The sequence below is a fragment of the Gouania willdenowi genome, chromosome 17 (genome assembly GCF_900634775.1).
Source record: "Gouania willdenowi chromosome 17, fGouWil2.1, whole genome shotgun sequence".
In the NCBI taxonomy this organism is placed as follows: Eukaryota; Metazoa; Chordata; class Actinopteri; order Blenniiformes; family Gobiesocidae; genus Gouania; species Gouania willdenowi.
This window is the reverse complement of record NC_041060.1, coordinates 18999023-19023833: the sequence shown is the minus strand read 5'-3', so window position 1 is coordinate 19023833 and position 24811 is coordinate 18999023. Positions and strand designations below refer to the sequence as shown.

Genomic DNA, 24811 nt, shown 5'->3' with positions numbered 1-24811 from the left:
CTTTTTTAGGATATCATAAGAGATGCTAACAGAAAGCTAACACGAGGAAGGTTACATTTTTTTGGATTATTTATTTCAGACTCAGTAATTGTGATTAATTGTAATTGAGAACGTAATTGCAATTGACTTCCAGGGGAAAATAATAATTTTAATTTTAATCGGAATTGGAAAAAATGCTGCTCACCGTATTCATAATGGAGTTGGAATTGAACATGGATAATTGAAGACGTAATCGTAATTGAAAAATGCAATTGACCCCAACCCTGCCTACAATTGACAGTATTTAGTGGAACCACTGAGGTGTATAGTCTGTTCTGGCATTCCTCCACCTTTTCATAGCACTGTTACTGCAGAAATCCCCATTGGTATGGTTGGTGACACACATGGATGTACTATCATAGTTGCTGCACATCCGTGGTACTTCCATAAGTTGCATAAAGTGCAAACACTGCTTCACTAGTGGTGATAATGCTGGATTGATCCTTAACAAACCAAGATATGAGGATAAGGATAAGGAAACTATCTGTGGCCTCCAAAAGCAGACGGATGATTAGCTCCCACCTGTTTTTTTTTTATGACACATTTGCATAACAGCAAGTTAGCCGATGCACTAGATGTCCTTACTGGACAGGTTGGTATCTTCTGTGATGAGTGTTTGTACCCTTTATCTAAATAAAAAGATAACAATCTAACTAACCTCCAGTCTTGTGATTAATGACCATAAAGATGTGTTTGCAGAAGCCACACACAGCGCTTACTGAGTGTGATGAAATATTAAGCAGCAGCCGTGGCGACTCTGATCTGTAAAAATAGAGTCGGCTGTGCATAAACACTTCAGATTGGGAAAAGATGGAAGGAAGTGAGGCATGTAAGAATCGCTTACCACATGAGGAATAAGGTGAAGCAGTTTATTTCCTGTTTCCTTTGCTCAATTGATCACACTTGATTTAGTGGTAGTTAAACTGCCAAAGTTACGAGCCAGCCTGGGTTGGTATCTGCTTCTTAACACCAGGACCAGCTGACAGGATATCGGGAGGATTTTACTGTCACAGAGTAATGGCTTCCCAACAGCTGCAAGTGTCAACTTTGGAAGAGATGATCACATGTCGAGGAGATGATGATTTTATGCCTGGGAGACTCACAACATTACAACTCTCTGATGAAAAGTTTTTTCCTGCTTAATGTGACAACAACAAGCTTTCTAATAGGAAACTCTTAATCAGGCATCAATAATATCTATTTTATTCCTGTTCTTCTTTGTATCAATATGCTTTAGGGGTTTTCTTCTGTTTTACGAGATAAAGTGTGGCACAGCAACACAGTAAACCCTGAAACTCTAAACTTTATGGGTCTGATTTACTAAATGTTTGCACGCATAAAAACGTCTGAAAAAATGACGATGCATGCAAACGCGTGGTTTATGAGGTTGATCTACAAAGTTTACTCAGTGAGGATTGCATTTATCAAATGACTGTATTAATCTATTTAGTGTGTTTGCCATTAATGAATCTACAATCTTGGCGCACCAATCAATGTTCAAAATATTGAGAAGAGGAAATGCAAATAAGTTTTGTTGTTGGCGAAAAAGACAACAAGAGAACAAGCAGTGGCGTACACAGACATTTTGGGGGGGGGGGTGCAGGTGCTCAGTGAAAAATAAGGGCACTTTATGCGGCATGTAGAACTGATGGCTGCCTTATTAGAGCCGTGTGAGTTTAAAAAATGAATAAACATTACAGGCACATGTTGAATGTAATTGCATGATTATGTCAATATCTCAATAAAATTACTCGACCTTTGAACTGGTACAGTTTCACACTATAGCACTGATCAGTCAATCACTATTGTTTTATTTCTTTGGAATGAATGCACATGGAGAGGTTTTAAGCAAGTTATGAGTGTTGGGGCAGAATAATTAGTTATGCTTAATAATATAATTACTTATATTTTAATCCTTAAGCCTAGGGGTGTAACTTTTCATTGTGTGATTTCTCATGTCTTCAACTTTAACTTGTCTTCACTCTGGGTCAGGACAGCCTGTCCGAAGTTTCAAAACAACCACAAGGACAGACACACACACTCACATAGCACACCCCATACACATTCATTCATACACACAAACACATAGTTCGCACACACCTCCGTTTCCATAGCAACCAGATAACGAGGAGCGAACTGTTTTGACTCAAAGAGTAAAACTGTCTTTCTTTCCATCTCCTGCCCTCCCTCTTTTTGGCTGTCTCTATCCCTATCTCTCGGGGGGAGGAGGGAGGGGGGAACTAAGGGGAGATATACGTGGCTTTAATATTGCTTTAATAGTGTGTCTCGTCACTCTGTCTTTGGATCGCCTGGCCAGGGGGTCACCATTTTTGTTTCCACTTTGTATTCTTTTATTTAGTTTAGAATAAAATCATTTTTATTAATTCACCAACTCTTCAGTCTGGTTTTCATCACTTCCCAACGCAGAGGGTGTCATACAGCCAAAACGAGGTAACCTTCCTCTTTTTCCACCTTAACATGAGCTACTCTTTTTCCCCTGTCAGAACAAAAGAAGTGTACAAAGTGTCATTTTGTGAGTGAGCGTTACCACTCTCTAAAGCAGCATCCTCCTTGGTGCCATGTCTTTAAAGAGTCTGACGACCTCACTATGATTTACCTGGATGTCTTTCTTTATGGCAAGCTGTAGAGAAAAATTGCGTCATCTCTTTCACATACAGCTCCTACATCATGCCATTCTGTAACTGTGCATAGACTTGGTGCTGCTATGGACTCTGCTTTATCTGTAGATGAATCTGGAAATAATCGAGGGCCACGGGCCATTTGTCCCTCAATTTAACTAAGAATGCCCCAAAAAAAACGTGTTCCACGGGCCAAAACTGCCCCTGTTTGTTGTCAACAACTTAGTATTCTCTGGAGCGGAACGCTGTTTACGGAAGGTCTGACGTGCACCGCCACCGCCCCCTTCACACGCCGCCGTCTGTGTGTGTGAGGTGCTCGTCTCAGCTACCTGAAGCTGCAGTGCTGCGATACATCATGGCCCGCTACTTGGTTGAAACCAGACAATCATCCAACAAAGGGAACCGATTCAAGTTCCTCCGTCAGGTTCACCCAAAGTTCCACAAACACGGGGACAGAGATGAACCTGTAGCAACGATTATGAACTGGAAACTCAACTAAAGCTAACTATGCTAAGCTAACACACCTTGCTTGGTCCAGAGGGCAAAGGGTAGGTGCTTTAACACCACCTAGCGTCTACCTGTGCATGCCACTGAGAACAAATCTTTTCTGCTCCCTTAACATTTTTCGATTGAATTAAAATAACAAAACTATTCAGAGAACGCAAACCAAGCCAAGCGCCAAATATCCCCCTTGTCAGATATTGGCAGTTATCTGCATCAGTGATTCTGATCATGGTCCCGCCTTCGTCCTATAGACTCCTATACAAATGAAAACGATCGGCGAGTGCTTCTATTAAAAGACAAAAGAAAAATCCGGGTACAAAACTTGTGGATGAACGTCTTCGTGACCACAACGGAATTTATCTCTGCGCTGCTTTTCAAAAGCGGAGGGACTTTCTGCTTTTAAAAGGATTCCGAACGGACCAGGATTTGGAGACATTTCTAATGAACAGGTAATAAATTGTATTGTTAGAGTGCCATAACTTTTGATTAAAAGTGTAGTTTTTGTAGTTATGCGACTTTATGTTTTGCAATGCACATGCACAAACGTAGAGGCGTAGCTTCTGGTAGATTGGCTGAGGCAGGGGAGGAAGTAGAGCTGTTGAGGGCGGGACATCGAGACGTTCTCTCAGAAACTCTGGATAGCAGCTTTAACGATTTCTCCAATTGCATTAACTTTTTTACAGATAGCCTCTAATATTGTGTTTCTCCTGCGTGTGTGGTCACTCCTCGGCCAAGTGTTGTGGGTTTCCCTTTATCAAAATGTTTGATGTGATGGTGTTAAGAATTCTCCGCAGACACCTTCTTGATATAAACATAACATTTTATTAATACAAAGTGAAGATGAGTGTCCGAATTACACCCTCCATGGTAAGGTCTGAGAGCAGCAAAGCCAAACGCTACTCTAACAAAAAAAACAGGAAAGCAAACACATATATGTTCTGACGAGAAACCTGAAACCAACATGGTGTCTAAATAAGGCTTTAGATTTGACACAAAGAGAGGAAGGAACAAATGTTTACTCTGAACCTAAAGGTGGTACAAAATCCCATTTGTCAAAGAACTGGAGCCAAAATCGGACACTTTTATGACATACAGCTGTGGCTAGTCTGGGACCAAGGAACCTCCTTGGTTTCTGACTCAATACAACTGTGCTAGCTGGGTTTAATTGTGAAAACGTGTTCAAGCATGCAAAAAGGCAACGCTCAAATCTAGGTAAAAATGTATATTGTATTAAATGAATATCATATGAAGCAATCAATACACCTCACAAGCACGAACAGGGCGGTCCCCACCACTTATGCATGTCTTATCAACTACTTTGGCAATCTAATTGTGAATGAGTGAAATGCTAAATACTCATGTACATAGCAATGGGTTTAGGGTTCTTACCATTCTGCACGGTCAGCATCACAGTTGCAGTAGTACTGTGGATCCACACAGTCACCCTGCAGGCCACAGAAACACTGATGGCTGCCTGGATGAGCTCCGCCCCAGTAAGTCTGAACCCAACCTGGACTGGGACCACCGAGCCACCAGCTGAAAGGAGAGCCCTCTAAAACACACACAGGAAATAGGTTAAAAAGTATTATAGTTTTGGGGTATGTTACAATGTACTAATGCTCACTGTTCTTACCAATCCACTCTAACTATCTGAGTATCTGAGCCTAGTCTTGTTTTTTCTCTAAATAGTCAATTAGAAATCTAAACTGTTCATGGTATTGGTTTCCCATTAAAAGCCATTAGTTTGTATTAAGAAAGAATGTTTAAGAGTTACAAAAGGGCTAAAGTCTCTCTATGTCAATAACTGCACAACAAACTACTTTTTAAAACACTGACATAAACACACGCTTTAAAAACATTTACCAGTTTCTACAAAATAAGTCAAATAAACTCTAGATGCAAGTGTTTTATTGACATGTTTCACTTTGTTGTCCTTCATCGATTCTTCATAAAGATTTCAGCATCATTAGTTATTACCTAATGCCCGATGTGCTCTGTTTGTGGGATGATGAATGCTTGTTTTCCTTAACTTAAAAATGTACTTATCGTGTCTAATCAATCTAAGTGTTTACTCAACAATTATCAAGTGTATTTTGGGATCACAAGCCCTGCGTGGTTCTAAGTACCTTCACTTCAAAAGTGCTTAAAGCTGCAGGAAACAAAACAATGTTTGGTGCTGAATGAAGTAAAAACACTTCCACGGGACTTCACATCCCACATTGCAATGTGCAAAACTTTTCCGACAATGTCAATAAACAAAGTGTTTACAGTGGAGATGAAAACAAACTTCCAAGCTGCAATTTCAACTTTTGACATCTTTTTTTACGAGCAAATTTCTCTCTTTGTATTGTAGTACTATTTTCATTGACTAATCATTTTCATCGTCATTTTCGTCAACACTTGACACCGACAAAAATTAAACGCACTCAACAAAAATGAAATGCACACAACAGCAGAAAGACAAAATTAAATGTACATTTTCATCAAAATGAGATAGAAATGCTGTCAAAGACAAATATGTAATTCAACCGCTATGAGGGTTAAAGGGTGGGACTTGATGACAAAGGACCTAATCAAAATTGATCTCTATGTATGGGGGACAGATCTTGTCTGCAATAGTTGTGATGACTAAAACAGATCCCAAAAATGGAGCAAAAACAAATAACACTGGTGTCAAGACAAAAAAGTTTTTTTTTTCTTTTAGCAGCACCAGACTTTGGGACTAGATGCTGACATCTGCAGCTTCCCAGTAAGTCGATTCACTGGAAACACCAGTTCTTCGGGAAGACTGCACGGAAGAAGCCAGTAAACACAAAATGCAAATCAAGAGCTCATAGAACAAGTTCTGATGAACTACGGATGGGCCCGTGGAACATCTCCGCGCCAAATAGCACGTACCACGGCCCCAAGAATTCAGTCAAATGACTCGATTCCACCAAATAAAACAAATCAAATTGTGCAATGATGAATTGCCTTTGAAAAGATATATCACACGACTATGTTCCGATAAATTTAGAAATGACCGGAAAATGGGGTGGGACACCGGGCACCTCATCAATTTATGTGAGGCATAATCGTAATCTACGTTGAATTAGCTTTGAAACAACAGATCTCACAACTATGTTCCCATTAATTAGAAAATTACCGGAAATGGGGGGTGGGACGCCGGGGCCCAATTTCAGAAAAAGGGCTTTGAGCGCCGCATCATATTCATTCATAGAATATTCATACCAAACTGCATTCCGATCTAAAGAGAACTAACGAAGGAGTAGTACTTTGAAAAATGGGGCCCCCGGGGTCCCCCTGTGACACATACGAGGCAATGGGCCCCATTTATTTATTGGTATGTGCAAATGATTTGGTACCACCAACTGTCGTAATATTTGACACGCAAATAAATGAGAAATCGACTGGGCCCCAAATCAAAAATTGGGCTCCAAATGTCTATGCGTACACATTCATAAAATATACCTACCAAATTTCAGCCCGACCCGTTCACGAATAACTGAGAAGTAGCGATTTTAACTAGTGTACACAACAAGAAGAAGAACAAAGTGAGTGGTGGTTTGAGTTCGGTAGCCCGGGCCTAAAAATGCTGCAGGAGAGGCTGGAAGGATCACTTTAACAAATAACCAGAGAAGCTGTATATGCTACACTTCACTTGGCATCAGCAAACAGCACAACCATTATATTCTTCACAGGAAATTCAAGAAATGTGGTAGGTTCTGCTTGGCCTGGATGTTTAAACCCGATGACTTTAGCAAACACCACAAAAGTGCTTACAAAACAAATAGAAAAAATTGCTCCAAATAAACACAGACAGGAATTAATCAAAACTATCAAGTGTAAAGATAAGGGACAGTTGAACATGTCGTACAACTTCTATCCATTTGTCTCCCAGGAGGAAATTCCTCAGATGTTTATTAATGTGGCGAGAGCAAACATGGAAATTGTTCTGTTCTCTCTGCTGGAGCGACACAAACCAGTGAGGCACACTGGCTTCCTCCGGAGATTTTGTTATTGACAAAATGAGAAGTTTGCAAAAGACAGTTATTTATTTATCTTTAAAGTTTTAATAAAATGAAATATAAACGCATTAATGGTTGTCTACTTAGTAAAAAAAAAAAGTGAGCAAACTTGACCCACGCTGGTCATCTGCTCATGGTCGAATAACTGGTTGATCTGCACATCAAAGAAGAAGAAGAACACGCAATTATTATATTTTGTGTAATTTGAGCCTCTTTGCCAAAATGTGCAAAAATATCGGGGGTAGAGGATCAAAACAGATCCATTTATGCACGCAATGTGATTTACCAAACCTGGAGCTCATTGTGGCGGTTGATTTTGTGATTTTGCACATTTGTTAAGCTTATTTGACAGGCAGCTCCTAACTGTCACAGCTTTACTTACAGATGGCTGCAGGTACTGTTGAGAGGAGAAGATGTAGGCAAATATAAGACGATGTAGAGATTGGATCTCTCGAGCATGAGCCAACATTTTTTGTGCAAATGAATCACAAACATTATAAACATGTTCTTCTTTACACATCCAGTTCAAAAGCTTCAAATTTCATTTTGTGTCTGTGGTCACTCTGCCATGTTGAAGAACGGAACATGACCCTAAATTAAACATAAACTTTTTTAATAGGGAGATCTTCACCACATTAGCACCTGTTGTCATCTGTGCAGGAAATCTTAGTAGATCACCCACAACGGGTGAACAGTCACGCACAATTCATTGGAGTACACTCAGGGTGGGCATACAATGATAAAATAAAATGTATTTCTCCACTTGACTGCTCTGTAAGTTTATTTTCTGAATGATTTCAACATTTTTATGGTCAAAATTGCTGAATTTACGCACATCCTGTTCCTGTACACCACCTCACGGCACGTAACTGGTGCACACCCACTTTACCGTGTAGCAAATTACAATCTTAAAGTGTGAAGTTAAATAAAACCTGAAAAGCACTTTCTTTCAACTGAATTAGCTTTTAATCTTATTGAAAGACACTATGACTCAAGATTTACCTGGAGTGTTGAGAAGGCGGGAGTTCCTGCAGTGATAGGAGAGTTCCTGTTCACAGTGCTCTGATTGGCTTATGGCAGCAAGTAGTTGGTTATCAATAGCTGAGTAGTCAAAGTGAAGTGAAAGCTGGTTCACACCCGGAGTTGGTCTGACTTTGGTTAAGTCTGTGTTATTGTGTGGAATCTGCATCCACGTGTTCTCCTCTGCACAGATACAACAAAACAGCAAAGGGTTAGGACAGGACACATGATTTCTAAGAACAGTCCGGAACAGATGTGGGAATAGCTGTGGAAAGTCTATGCAGGGATTAGGTTGGTTCATCCTGAAAAGCCAATGTACTTCTCTTTAGCCAGAGTATCAGTTTTTAAAGAAAAATTCACATTTTTATTATGATTCTTGCCGGTTCAAAGATGTTTTTCTTTAGAACAAAATCACATTTTAGATGCATCAGTTTTGAGAACCTGCAATAATGTTCGACACCTGTTATACTGTCTAGGACAGGGGTCTGCAACCTGCGGCTCTGGAGCCTCATGTGGCTCTTTGAGTCCTTTGCCATGGCTCCATTTAGCTTTAAAAAAAAATACTGAAATAAAGAGTTATTTTCTTACAGAGGCTATTAATGATTAATGACAAATAAAATCATGATATAACAATTTGTTAACTTAAAAATAAATCACGTTGTGCACCTTCCTACTTCATCTCCTGCAACATCTACAGACCATCAACTTTCCTGCACCAGTGGCTAACCTTAAGTTTTAAATCCCTGGTAAGATAACTAAACCAACAAAAACACTATTCTGGAAGAAAACAGAGATTTTAATTGTGTGGGGAAAGATTCTTTTAACTACCAATGTGCCGGTTAAATATGCATGCTTTATGTGTGGCAAGAAATTAGCAATTAGCATGTGTTGACCACATGATCATGCATTAATACATTAAATACATTAACATAAAAAATATTATTTATATAAATTGTGTTCATGTAAACTGAAATGCGTAAGAATTTGAAGGTGCAAGACACGGTTTTGTTGTTATTTATGTCAATTCATTTTATTTTATTTTAAACTGTTTTTAAGTTGCCATTTACTTGATCAATATAAATCAAATCAAATTAAATCAAACATTATTCTATATAATTTTAACTGTATAGAATTTAATACACTGTATTGTATACATTGAGGCGGTATTTTTCTGGCTCCAGGAGGACTTTATTCGGGGTGAGATGAGGTAAAATGGCTCCTTTTAGAGTAAAGGTTGCAGACCCCTGGTCTAGGATCACAAGCTGCGGCAGCTTATTCTATAGCCAATATGCAATCCATGTGAAGAAACCAACACGAGCTGTTTGACAGGGAGGAAATACCATATATGAAGAGGGGAAAACCAACCCTATGCCTCCTTTTTGAATGTAAAACCTTATTTTTAAATCAACAGAGGTCAAGTTTCATTATAAATTCATCCGTTTGTGGTAATTTTTTCCATTACTGTATTTAAGTTTAAACACAGCTGTTTGATCTGTTTACCTGTGTAATAAATACATGACTGAAGTTAGACAAAAAAGCGACTAAGCCAGGCAGCTTTGGCAAATGCCTTTAGAGTGGGAAAAAGAGGCTGAGATGCAAACGAACAGATGGTTTATTCAGCTGAGGGACCAACACAGTCGAAACAGATAAATATGTAACACCATCATCATAATCAATTTAATATATGAGCAAAGCAAAAATCATTTAAATAGAAAGGGGATAAATTATTGATACAAATCATGCTCATCATCACAGCGGTGCAGAAGTTATGCTTCACAGAAGAAAACCCTGTGTTGACTTTAGTTAAAAGAAATATGCTAACTCTTTGCCTTAAAAAACTCATAACTTAATTAAATACAAGAATAAAAAGTTGACTTTACTAAAAAAAAAAGAAAAAAATGTTGACTTAGATAAGGGGTGTCAAACTCATTTTAGTTCAGGGGTCGAATTCGGAACAATTTAATCTCAGGAGGACCACAGATATTTTATGCTGGAAAATGAGTAATTTCAACATTATTCTGCCCTAGTTTACATTTGTACGTAAACATAAAACACAAAATATGTAAGATACCGACAATATTCAAGCATTAAGTGACATATATCAGTCCCAACAGGATCTTCACTTTAAATTTCATTAATTTGTGACCAATTTTTATTAAATAACGGAAAATGTTATGTAATAATTTGAGGACAATTAAAGAAAAATGTAAAAATGTAAAGTTTTTGTTCCATACATTAACATAAAAATTGACTGCAATCAGTGCGTGAGCCCCTGCTAATATTGTTGAGTTTCATTTACGCAGTGATTCACGCTTTCTCTGTCATTTTTACTTTCACCTGCGGGCTGAATTGGATGCTCCAAAGGGCCGGATTTGGCCCCCAGGCTTTGAGTTTGACACATGTGACTTAGATCAATTAGTTTTGATGAACTTCTCCATAAATTTGTTTTTTAAGGCAATGTGTTGGCTTTTTTTTTTTTTTTTTTTTTTTTTTTAAAGTAAAGTCAACATTTTCTTCTTTACAGTGCAGCTGATGTAAATGTTTTTTTATATGAGTTATTTGACAAAAAATAAAGTTCTTTACATTCAGAAATGTTTGCACCTGCATCAAAAGTCAAGCCCTCACCTGTCATGTTGCAGTAAACGTGCTGTGGTTGGATTGGTCCGCTGCCGTCCACGTCGATGTAAAAATATCCCGACGTGTTGCCGTTGTGTTTGTACGCCTCACAGGACTGTTCGTACACAGCTTTGAAAAACAATGAGATGAAAAGGAGCAGTGAGGGGAAGGAGATTAGAGCATCCACGGGGGCTGATTTAGAGGTTTAATGCCCCATGATCAGAAAAAAAATGATGTAAGTTTAGGGAAAGGGGGAATCTTATTATCTCTAACGGGAGATAATAGTAATGATTGATGAGACTACACACAGGACAATAAATAAAATTCAACAGCTTTGCTTCCTCCTGTCTTTCTCCATAAGTCTCTCTGTCTCCTGCTTTTAAGTTACGTTCATATCTCCAGGTTTCCACACTCCTCCAACCATCTGTCTCACAGAAAATGAAAATGTTTCATTTCATTGCATGCTTTCTCAACAGATATGAACCCGTTTTCATTCATTCAGGTTTGGCTTTACAGAATATGCAGAAAATCCTTTTTCTTTTTTTTTTTTTAAAAAATGTGATTTATTCAGCAAGTCTGTCTAATTAACCTCTTTCATGTAAGTCATACGCTAAGAAGCGTGACAAACAAAGACCACTCTGCAGGAAAGAGATTTGTTATTTAACATACTATATAAATCTCTCCTTATTGCTACAGAGAAAAGACTGCCTTAGTTCTGTCATCTCGTCTTGTTTGCAGCTTTTATGTCAAAGACAGGAAGAAATAGCACTTTAATGACTGCACAGTGAGTGGAAAGTGCATTGGTGATTGACGCTTACAGCGAAAAAAGGCGTGCTGGGCTGGCAACTGGAAAAGTCTTCATGCTTTCGAATTTTCACTTGAAAGACAGAATGTATAAAGGCGTGTACATATTGCCAGATATAAAAGCTTTTTTAATGTATATAATTTACTTTTTGTAATTACTAATCCCGTTTTTGTCCTACTTTGCTCAAAACCAGTTGATTTGATGAACATGGATAGCAATCATTCACTTAAAGTCATCCAACGTAGTTCAATAGCTTTGTGGTTATTTCTTTATTGAATCAGTCAGTCCAGATTATAATTTAAATGTAAATCTGATTGACAATTTGACCTTAGGTGTAAAACTGTGCATCTTGTCACTTCATTTACTAAAGTGTCGCGAGAGGGGCGATAGTGGTTAAGCTGGGAGAGGGGTCATCTTCTTGTCGAGAGGTTGGGGGCTCGATTCCACAACTTGTGCATGTGTTTTAGTGCCCTTGGGCAAGACGCTGAACCCTAAATTGCTTCCAATGGCAGATATGTTGCCTTGTGTAGCAGCTCTGTCATCTTTGGGTTATGAATGTAAGAGTGCTGCTATAGCAAAGCACCTTGGGACTTGTAGTAGTTTTGACAGCAAATTTTGATTTAGTTATAGTCACAGTCTTTTGACTAAAATGTAACTTAGTTTTAGTAAAAATTTGGTTATCTGAACTATTTCAGATAGTCTTAGTCAACTAAATGAAATGAAGATTTTAGTCAAACAATAAGACATAGTCATCAACATCCCCCGCCAGGTTGGTTGTCATAATAACTCACAACCTTTTCCTAAATGTACTAAATCTAAGAACTTAGATGCATACATAAGAAAATATTATCACATCAGAATATAAACTATCTTAAATGGTTTCTAAGAAAAGTTGTCCCATTTGAAGATACCTTGAACAGAGTCCAAAAAATGGAATTGGAAAAAATAATTGCGAGCTTTTTGTTTTCGAACTCCATCAAGGTATTGATACCCTGAAGCCACACACCTAAGTTGGTTATCGTATCTTAAACAGTTTCTGGGAAAAACTGTCACCATTGAAGATACCTCGAACAGAATTTGAAAAAAAAAAACAGAAACAGGGCAATAACTCTGGAAAAAATAATTGTGTGCTTCTCATTTTCAAACTCCATCAAGCTATTGAAACCGTAAAGCCACACACTGAATATGGTTATCGTATCTTTAACGGTTTCTGAGAAAAGCTTTCCCCTTTAACTCGGACGGACGGACACACGGATGGACGGGGCTCAAACCTATATGCCAATTCACACTTTGTAGCAGGGGATAATAAATTTATTACAGACGTAGTCGACGAAAGCACAAGATTTTATGCATTTTTGTTTTAAAGCTTCAATTACCATTTTTCAACCCGATATGGGATGTTTTAATGTTTGTAAATACAAACAGAGACAGATTTCATGTGATCAATGCGTAAGACCACATGTGTTGTCTTACATCCACTAACCCAATCAGCTTACTTCCTATTGGATTACGTAACGACTAGTCCCGCCTTCAACGCAATTTTGATTGGAAACCTTCCAAAACAGGAACTTGGTTTTGATTGGATTTCGTCCCATGTGAAAAATATAGTTGAGTTAGTTTAAATTAGTCATAGTCTCATTCTTGTCAGTTTAAAAAAAAAAAAAAGTAGTCGACAAAAACTATGATGAAAAGAAAGTCAATAAAGTCAACAAAATGACCGCTGCTTGGGACCACTGCTATATAACTAAAGTCTATTAACCATCAAATTTGGTATTTTGATACAGAACAGAATGGATGAATAATTTAATGAAATTGACGCTGTCGAGGTCTGTTTAGTTTAGTTTTGTCTATTTATGATGTCATTGTGTTTAGGTTGTGAGTGATTAGCTGCCTCTTGTTTTCCACCCAGGTGTGGCTCGTTCACAATCAAGCCTCCCTCACTATATCACTGAGTGCTTGGACACAGAATTGTTGCTGGTTCATTGTGAATCACCCTGCTTGTGTCGCCTGCTCTGGGTTTTTCTTGTACCTATTTGCATTTGAGTTTTTGTTTATTTTACATCAAACATGGACTCGATCTATGAACACTATGCCTGAACACTGAGAATTCCACGTGCCACAGTGGGTGGCAGTCACCCCAGTGGTATCTGTCATTGTGTCCTTGGGCAAGGCACTTCACCCACATTGCCTAGTATGAATGCAGTGTGTGAGGGAATGTTGGTGGTGATCGGAGGGGCCGATGGCGCACTGTGGCAGCCTTGCCTTCGTCAGTCTGCCCCAGGGTAGCTGTGGCTACAATAGTAGCTTACCACCACTAAGTATGGAGTGAAAGAATAATGCCTTAATTCTGTGAAGTGACTTTGAGTGTCTATGATAAAGCGCTATATAAAATTGATGCATTATTATTATTATTATTAAACATCAGAGCAGTGGTGTCAAACTAATTTTAGTTGAAGGGCCAAATACGGACCAGTACGATCACAAGTGGGCCGCAGGTTTTAGGCGGGAAAATGAAAAATTTCAACATTAAAGCTGATATCCGGAGTTTCTGAGAAATCTATGTTAATGTATGATTCTTTCGAAATGCCAAAATATACCGAACTAGTCTTTTACTATGGTGTACTACCGGTGGTCATTCATTCATATACACCTGAGACTGTCAAAGTGAATGCGGAACTGTGCACGGAAATCATGTTTCCGTGCGTCACAACAGCAAACAGGTAATTAAAATTTTGGCTCTTACCTGACCCATAGACCTATATCAATGCGACCTTGTTATGTTCCGCGATGCGCGTGCAGAAAAGTAGAGGCGTGGCTTCTGGTAGATTGCCGAGGCAGAGGGAGGAAGTGAAGCTGTTAAGGGCGGGACATCGAGACGTACTCTCAGAAACTCCGGATATCAGCTTTAATGTACCCAAGTTTGCACTTCCAGTTATAAATTAGACAAAGTCTGGAAGGCATCAGCATGAACTTAGCAATAAGTGACAGATACTTAAATGTCCTTTGATTTAATTATTTTATTTAATTTGGGAAGATTTTGTGGAATAATTTGAGAGAAATTGCAGTATTTTTTTAAAAAAATATTGAATTCTTTCAAAAGCAATTTACAACTGAATTGTTTGGTGATTTACACAATGATTCATGTTTTCTCTGTCATTTTCGTTTTCTCTGAAAGGCTCCTGGGCCTTGAGTTTGACACATGTGCATTAGAGCATCCCAGACACATCTGAATAATTCTTTAAATTTCAACTCCAACTGTAACCATGAGTGAACTTATCTCAGTTTTGTTCCTACGACATAGAAGAGGCACCTCATGAGACTTTAGAGCTGGTTCTATCTTTACATTACAAACCCTTTGCCCTCTACTCCACCAACATCCAGTTTATTACATTTCAGCCTTTTAAACCTTTTATAATTAAAACAACTTTAACTCCCATTCTGCTGCTCACTAAAGCTTAAGCAGTTCATTAATGCTAAATGCCAATACTCTAATCAGTTATTTGGAACACAGATTAGTTGAACACTTCATAAAGTTGATGTTAATACGGTGGAAGAAAAATCCATTTGAATTTCACTTTAATAGGAGGTAATTATACCAGGTGAACTGCTTAAGGTGCAGTCTCCTTAGTGTGAAGCAAGCCTCTCTGTAATAAATGTTTTCACCGACTGACTCACAGCTGTGGCAGGTGGCTCCGCTGTAGCCGCTTCCTGAGCAGTTACAGTGAAAAATGTTCCAGGTCTGAGAGCAGCGGCCTCCATGTTCACAGTGACTGGGTGAACACCTAAAAGAGACGGAGAGGGAGAAATGTAAAAGATTTTGAAACTCCAGCAGCTTATTAAATAAGACTGTGGAAGCATTTGTTTTTTCCACCACTTTTCATAATCTACTACATTAAACAGTTGTACAAAGAGACCAGAAGAGACATAACAACAGATGGGATGATGTGGAGACGGCACAATTATCCTCAGGACTCAACGCTGCCTGTGAAAGCTGATTGTTCAATAAACGCCTTTGTTTTTTTTTTTTTTGTTTTTTTAACACACGAGCAGCATCTGAGCGTCTTTGGCTCAGCACCAATCAAACGTTGGAGACGCTCTAATCCAATCACTCAATTTTCAGTGTTTTTGTTTGCAAATATAAAGAAACAAGTCAGCGTATTCATATGGTCATTACCAATGACAGGAAAACAGACAGAACAGATTGTTATTTTTCTTTCTTGCGTCTTGCAACACAGTAACAGCCTGACATTACAGAGCCTCAGGTTCTATACTAGATGCTGTGGGTGTTTAAATGTGTGCAGGCTTTAACTAGGCCGGGGAACTGAAAAGAAAACTGATGACTACACAGAATCTGCAACAGCCTCTGAGATATGAACTTGACTCAGCAGCCTGTCAGGCTACTTTAGTGTGAATCTACCTTCTTTTTTATCTCTTCAATGCTTTGATATAGAGTTAGTATTCATCCCAAAGACACAATACTACAGTATATCAACATACCATCCCCCTGCAGCCTTCTAATGTTGAAACCACCCTAGAATATGAGAGAAACAACACCAAGCAAGAACTTTGGCTTCTTTTTACTATAATTCCACAACAAAATTATTACTTAAAACGAGCTATTATGATAATCTAAAATTCACCGATGAGGGAAATAAATAAACTTGAAGAACGTGCTGACAATTAACAAATGGAAATCAACAATGGTGTTGAAGTCAGTAGTAGGGATGTAACGATTAATCGTAAGGCAGTTAAAAATCGATTCATAGGTATCACGATTCACATTGATACTGTGAAAATTGAATCGCAGTACTTTTTTTCTAAGTGTTGGCGGCGGGCGGAATCTGCTAAAACTTTCTTTCTAGCCGCCTTGTACTTTTAAACATGTTAATAAATGATTCCTTACCCCTTTAGCACCAAAAGATATCTGTAATATTACGTGAATATCTGTAAAAGTCATGTTTGTCTGCTAGCATAGCATCTCTTCTTCACTGCAAGATATCTGCATGCCAACCGACCACTGGGTTACCAGCGCCCTCTGCTGGTCCAAACAAATATCTGACCTAAATACAGTGAAATTACTGTTTTTTTTTTTTTTTTTTTTTTGTTTTTTTTTAAGTTTAATTGTTTAGGCACAAAATAAATTAACAGTTTCACTTTTAAAAACAACTGTTATGCAGTTTTGCATTGTTTACTATAGAGCCAGAATTTAAATTAATAGGCTTCTTCTTCATTTGTATTATTCCTGTATTTCATTCAAGATTTATTTTTAGTTAAATTGCATTGTTTTGAATAGTTTATCAAGGGATTCTTTTGACAATGAAAAATAAAAGGAAAATAGTATAGTTTTTTATAGTTTTTTCCCCAAAAAAATAAAGGAATATTTTTCAGTCATCATTTGTCTACAGTCCCATTTTGTAAAATAAATCGTGAGAGAATCATATCGTGAACCCAGTATCGTGAATCGAATCGTATCGGGAGTTGAGTGAATCGTTACATCCTTAGTCAGTAGCGTAATGCAAAAATGTACACAATTGTTTTAGGATATACTTTTGATGGGCTGATTTAAGTTTAACTAAATAATAAAACTGGGATGTTCAACCAAAATCCCTGATTGCCATCTCTGAGATAATTTAGCACTCTCATGTGGCAATAAATGTGAAGACTGGTTTACTAATGTCATGTACAGGAAAACATTAATCACTTTATTCCTAGAGCGATTGCGTTGTTTTGCCAGACATCTTTTCAGCCCGTTATGTGTGTCCCTTGAATTAATCATACTCAGTAGACATTAGAGTAAACTTACTAACAAAATTAATGACATGAAAACTAATAACATAACTCATGAAAAGTGGAAGGAGTTGCATCACAATAAGAAAAAGTTAAAGGATGCAATGGATGTACGGCTTAAACAACACCCAGTCAAATATTCTTTAGACTTTAGTGGAACCTGCAATAAAAACGTATAGTTGTTTTTTTGTTGTTTTTATTATTGGACAAATAAAGAGGGGAGTTGGCAGATGACAAACTTTTAAAATGTACACAAGATGGAAAAAGTTGGAATCACTGTACTCGTTTCTTTCATATTTGAGCATAACTTGCAAATGTCAACAGAAATGGGCCAAGGCAATTTATTTACTTTGTGCCTGTATGATTCTACTAGCTCAGCTGAGGCAGCTGGACAAAGTTTTGCTTGAAGATTATTCACCTGTCAATAAAAAGTTTTCTTCAGCTCTGAAACTAACTAGTTGGCAATCTGAAATTGTTATTGAGGAGCTGATTAGCATTTATTCACCTAGAAAATCACTGGTACGGTATACAATTGTCATCGCGGTTCACCTTTCGCGGCCTTCACTGTTTTTTTACAGTGCAATTTTGGAAGCATTTTTTTACAGTGTAAGAATGCGCATTGTGTTCCGCATCCTGATTGGCTAATGCTGCGTTCACCCATCAGAGACACATCCAACTCAGTGAGTTTCACTGCCTGCTGAAGCGAGGAGCTGCGCTCCTTTTTCTTCTCTCATAAACATAAACCACCAGTGAAAAAAGCCGGTGTGGTTAGCGGCTCGTGCTATCCTAGCTCAGTGCTACAGAGAGAACTTTTATCTGCTACTACCACCTCCTCGCTGATTCTCCTCCACGCCTAATCCTTCCTAGTCCGGTCCCGGTTATAAAGGCTGTGTCATACAGCTCCAGGTGGGCACACACAGCTTCTACTCCATGGTTGAATGAGTGATAGACCGGTGTCCGTGTTGACGGCCTGACGTCATCGTCAACAAAGACTCTGAATGCGTTCGGCATCAATGTCTGATCGTTAGCAGTGTGACTCTGAAGTGCTGTATGTTTGAAAAAGGCTTTATGTTTTAAAATCTACGTAGGTTTGAACTTTGGGAGTGTTTAAACAAGAGAGAAATGTTAATTCCTGTCTGACAAAAGTGTATAAAGTGTGTGGTGAGGGGTTTTCCAGCCTTAAAACATGTATAATAATTGTAAAAAATACAGCTGACAACTTCGCGGATTTCGCCTATTGCAGGTTATTTTGAGAACGTAGCCCCCACGATAAAGGAAGGACTACTGTACTGTATATCAGATTACTCTGATTGTTGTTTAGTCATCTGGGTGAAGAGTTTATGTTAGAGAGAGTATGTCGCAATCTGCTGCTAAAAGATGCCCCTTCCTGTTTTAAAAAGGTGGTCTCTCCCATACAATCTACCAGAATCTCTACATTGCCATTATCAAAAGACTGTCCTGTTTCCTATAGTCGCAGCTCCCATTACGTCAAACTTGAGGCCCGGGGACCAGAGAAATCATAGTTTTTCAAAAATCCTGCAATTTTACTCAAATTATTTTACACATTTCCCAAAATTAAATAAAAAAAAAAAAAATGGTCACACAAAATTGAAAAATTTAAAGTGAAGATTTTGCATTGGACTGCAAAGACTACATTGGTCATTGTGTGTTTTCTGTCCTTGGGTGCTGTAAGGTTTGAAGTAAACAGGAATGAGAGGTTTCTTTATGATACTAAACTACCAAAACGGACGTGACCTGGATGACTGAGAACCTTCACCAATTTACTGTATCTGCCTCCATACTTTAACTCTGCTATTATCCTCAAATATTACTAACACACAATCTGACCCCAGGGATATTTGCCTCTAGAACATTTTTAGTTTTTGTGTCAGGCAATTTGTTTATTTGTTGAATACATGATGATAATGAAGTTTTACACAGGCAAAACAGCTTGGGGTCAAATTGACCCCAGAAGAACACAAATGTGTGCAATGTGTTATGAAAAATATTATCATGATCATTTTACTCCTAATCAATTGCATAAAATTGATTAAGCATATGAATTTTGGAAAAGTCATGAAATATAAAGCAAAAAAATACAATAATTTTTTTGAATGATAAACACTGAATTGGGGTCAAATTGACCCCAAGGCTAACAGGAGGGTTAAGAAGCCTCTGAGCAGAATCTCCAAAAAAAAAACCTATTTCTTCAACACAAGAGTGGATACTGGGTGACCCAATGAGTACCTTATATACTGCAAAGAGTCTCATCTATAGATAGAGCTCCCTCCACTTCTCGCACACGTCCCTAAGGCTCACAGAGCAGCGCTCTCTTTACACACTAAATCAGGGTCCACAGCAGCCTCTGAGCCATAAGACCAATAAACGCTGCCCCAAGAGAGTTCTACCCTGCAGTCACTCCCCAGTCTCATTTCCCCACCTATCCTGACCCCAATGATTGTGTAGAGTGTCATTAAAATCTGAGGGAATGGAGGCAGACATGTGCTCATGCCTGCAAAACCTCCAAAAAGGAGGGCATGCGGTAATGACACCTGCACACAACAAACACTACAGCAGCTGCTACCATCAGCGAGTGGTGGCATATTGAAAACGAGGGATTTACTACTTGGCATTCTGCCGTGTTGACCCAGAATAAGTATCAAGGTTTGCTGAGCTGATGCTGACTTCCTCACGGTTTTTACACTCCATTTGTGCTGTTAATGGAGTGTTTGTGTTGAGTAATAATGCTGTTTGCCGCAAGCAACAAAAACAAGAACCTAGAAAAGTGCACATGCAGAGTAATAACCTGTTCTCAAAAGTATGACCAGCTCTCTGAATCTGTTCTGCTGATTCCATTTTCCACATGACTTCACTGTAAAATGTATCCCAGAAACACCAAAAATTCAATCCCCAGGATTACTGATGGAGAGCATATACCGTTGTCCACTTTTCGCTTTTGCCTAAGTGGATTACAGATTTTTCTTATTGGCTTGTTCCATCAAGCATTCAGGTCTCTAGAGGAGTTACGTTCTAAACCAGTAACAGGCCAGCATTTAATTCTAATCATTCCAGCAGATTCTTCTCATGCTTTTGGTTCAAGGGTGTACGCTGATATTTGCATTTAATTTGCTGCATTGTGAGATGTGCGTGCTTGTGTGTGTGTGTGTGTGTGTGTGTGTGTGTGTGTGCGTGTCCCTGCGCCCTGGGATGGGTTCATAATTGCTGTAAGTGTCTCATTAATTGTGCAGCAATTTACCATGACACCAAAACAGTAACCTGTCTTCAATTAGCTTTTTTCTCCTGGGATTCAGCAGTCTGAACCGTCATAGATTATAATACAAGCACAGTATTAATAACACCATGAGATCCACAGAACACATTCATCACGAGGCAACATTTTTGTTTTATTGCATTCTCCTCGATGCATTAGCCTATTGAGAGTAACTTTTAGTATCCATGTATGACACATTCATTAAGATGGAAAATAATTATTACTTGATTTATTGTGATCACTTGTCACCTTTGCTCGTTCCTTCTTCCTCTCTCATTGATGTAATTTCAATGTTTATGCTGCTTTTGGGGGTATTCCTTGCAAAATCATTTAAAGAATTAGAACACAGAGCTTTGGCACCGGCAGACCCCCGCGACCCTGAACAGGAATAAGTGGGTCTGAAAATGAATGAATGAACACAGAGCTAACATCCAATAATTTCTGATTTAAGAAATGTAATGCAATAGGAAGATTCAAGAAATGATCTTGCAACACTAAATCTTATTTAAGTAAATTTCGAGCTGCCCGCCTTGTTTTGGGGTCTCCCAACAGGACCAGTGTCACTGATATGCACTGCACCTTATCATGGCCCCTCATTGAAACTAAAATGAATATTAATTTAGTCAATTTCAAAAAGAACATTATTTTAACTGGCCAATCAAGATTATTTCAAGGAAAGATCAAACACTCCCATCATCTCCACTTGTACAATACTCGACTTGCTTCAAACTCCAACTTAGCCACCAGTCATCCTAATACAAACTATTTAGTGTGTCTTTTTTTTCTTTTTAGAGCTTTTTACTTGTGGAACAAATTACCTAAGGACCTGAAAGGAAACTTAACACATATTTAAAAATCATATATATATATATATGTATATATATATATATATATATATATTTTTTTTTTTTTTACCAATTTGAATGTATATATCATGTATTTTTTAATTAATTTGTTGGTGTAATGAAAATGTGTCTTGATGCACCTTTGTATGTACGTTTTCTCTATATTTTTTAACTGTCTATAAATGTTTTCTGTTCTTACATGTACGAGAATCGAGTTTTGTTTTTTATGGACCCTAGGAAGATTAGCAACCACCGCTGTGGAAGCTAATGGGGATCCAATGAACAAATGAGCAAACACTCAGCGTGGCCAATATAGTGACCCTTCTATAGTATAGGGATGGCAATCAGGAGATAGGAAAAACCTGATTATGTAGCAAAGGTGAAAAGAGGGAAAACTAACTAGTTATTTATCCAACACATGAATTAACAAGACATAGTAACTCTGAACTCTGGAAGAAGAAACAAAACAATAGCCTTTTACATTGTTGCTGGGGCTTTCCGAGCTGACCAACGTAAACCCTAATTCAGTGGTTCCCAATCTTTTTTGTCCCGTGTGTCCCTTTTGAATTTTTGTCAAATCATTTGTACCCTCTCCATAATTTGGCATGCGTTTTCATTTGTGGAACAGCAAGATCTCCTAAACCCTTAAATGTGTCTCGAACATTGGTTCCCTAAGGCTTAATCTACAAATTCAAAAAAGTGAGTGGAATTTAAACTACAACTTTTATGTGATTACTTCAATAGTAAGTAAATACAGTCTCCTTTGTAAAATGTAGCTAATTATTGTCTCCTATTGTCAGAAGTGTGCTAAAATGGCCTCTGCAGCAGAATATATTGTATTTTTTTTTAGCAATAGTACAGTTAGTTTGTGGTGAATTTGTAAAAAAAAAAAAAAAAAAAAAAAGAAAAATGCTTATAAAGAACCTAGGAACATTTCCCAATTATTTTTAAATTAATTGATAAATCTTTCTGAGTACCCCCTGCAATGTGCTCCTGTACTCCTAGGGGTACACGTACCCCTGTTTGGGAACCACTGCCCTAATTCACAGGGTACCAGTGGGAACTGAGATTACACATTGTTGTTTCAAAAGATGACAACACAATTTCACCACTGAACAAACCCCCCAAAGAAAAATTACTATATTATAAATTCAAAAAGCCTGACAGGTCATTGGTTTGACCATGTTAAATGCTTGTAAAAATTATTTTCAAAATAAAGGTTAAATATAAAGATTGTATATAATTTTAAATGACTTTTTTGGGTTTTTTACCTGAAACTGTGCTATATTTGTTTTAAAAATGGTCCCGATGAGAATCCTGAACCAATCACCGGACCAAGAAAAAAAATGGTAAACAGTAAAGCTGCTTCTGAAATGTTATTGTTGCTGTTTTACCTGTCTATAGTTGATTTTGTCGTTACGTTTTTTTTTTGTTTTTTTTTTAACGATGAATGCGAATCTAGTTCCTGGTGTGAAGCTGGGATGGCTGATTGATTCAGACGTTAAGCCATATAAAAATCCTATATTTTTAGTTGTAAAAAATGTTTGCTACTTGGTGACAACCCTCTTTGAGTGAACGCATCTCAACATCAGCAGGAAACCTACCTGTCATTGATCCCACACATGTCTATCTGCAGGTTGCTGTAGCTTCCGAGCTGCTTCTGCTGCACCAAGATCAAATCTATGGCTTTGTTTTCCAGAGTCAGTAAACGCATGCAGCCCTGGAACACGCTGAAGGGATTTATGCACTCTGGACTTTCATCTTCAATCGGACAACCTAAAACCAAAGAGATTCATGTCATTTTCAGCATACATGGTGGAAGTCAGGGTTGGGGTCAATTATAATTGTAATTGTATAAATGGTAATTCAATACAATTATGACTTAATTATAACAGTAATCGTAACCGGAAAAACATGTGGCAGTTGTAATCGTAATTGAATTGTAATTGAGTTCAGACTTTATAATTGGCATGGAAATTCTATAAAAACTGTAATTCATAATTTAATTATACCGAAAACTGGGGAACCATGTTACAGTTCTAATATATAGTTAATAATCATTGAAATATGTTTAATGACAAGTTTACCCATCAGTTCTCTTGAGGATCATTTTACCATTTTAAAGAAATAAAAATAAATCGAGGGCAATACTGACAGAAAAATTGCTCAGACGCCCACATCAAAAATATTAATACCAATAATTTCATTGATTAGGAAGCCTAACAAGGTAACCAAGAGATGAGAAACAAATTAGATGATAGATAATATTTTTTAGTGTATTTTACAGCTGATTTAAGACATGGGTCAAACTGACCCGTTATCATAAGAGATGTTAATCAAAAGCTAACACAAGAGGAAGGTTAAGTTTTATTAGGTTATTTATTTCAAGCTCAGTAATTGTGATTAATTGTAATTGAACTTTAGTAATTGAGAACGTAATTTACTTTCTTAGGACAAAAAATAATTGTAATTGAATTGTAATTGGAAAACATGCTGATCAGTGTAATCTTAATTGAACTGTAATTGAACAAGAATAATTCAAGATGTAATTGTAAATTTGAAAACCCCGATGAAAGTGCAATGCAAAAATGTAAACACAGTATGATGAGGAATAATATCATGTTAAATATTATAAAAAAGATAATAATATAGTAATAATAAGAGAAAAAATAAAAAAAACGTAATTAAAGCTTTATATATATATATATATATATATATATATATATATATATATATATATATATATATATATATATATATATATATATATATATAAATATGTGTGTGTGTGTGTATAGCAATGACTTTTTTTTGGTAATATTCTTAACTAGAACCTTCCAAAACACAAAAAAAGAAAAGAAACAAGGCTGAAGATGAATTGAGTCATAAATCTGTTGTATTTATGTTCTTACCTCCAAAAAAGAGGTGACCTTCAATAGCAACAGGGAATGACAGGCTGCCTTGAGCACTTCCTCCTTCACCTTTGTCCACAACAATGGTCAGCCGGCCTTGTCGAGATTGCAGCTCCACCAAATGCCACTGACCATCATTCAAGGCAGCAGCTGGCCAACAAAACACATTAACGCACACGTCACTGAAAAAAATCCGTTGCACAGTGGGGCCATTAAGACCTGCAGCAGATACTGGCCCATACTTTTATCCAACTCTAGAGCCGAGCAGGGATATCTCACAAAGACATGGGCAAAGTAACTGTTCTATCACTCCATAGTCTGCCACTCAGGGACTGAATTGACTAC

The 24811-nt window shown here is 37.7% G+C and overlaps 1 protein-coding gene across 3 annotated transcripts in view; it reads right to left on the bottom strand.

Annotated features, from left to right (window-relative positions):
• LOC114479192 (contactin-associated protein-like 4) overlaps positions 1–24811 on the bottom strand; it is a 128236-nt gene that overhangs the window by 32054 nt on the left and 71371 nt on the right. For all 3 annotated transcript variants that reach the window (XM_028472739.1, XM_028472740.1, XM_028472741.1), the window contains exons 9-14: positions 24467–24616; positions 23159–23330; positions 15327–15433; positions 10856–10975; positions 8213–8413; positions 4572–4734 (exon numbers count right to left, since the gene is read on the bottom strand). In XM_028472739.1, coding sequence (XP_028328540.1) covers positions 4572–4734; positions 8213–8413; positions 10856–10975; positions 15327–15433; positions 23159–23330; positions 24467–24616 — 913 coding nt within the window. The remainder of the gene's footprint in view (positions 1–4571; positions 4735–8212; positions 8414–10855; positions 10976–15326; positions 15434–23158; positions 23331–24466; positions 24617–24811) is intronic.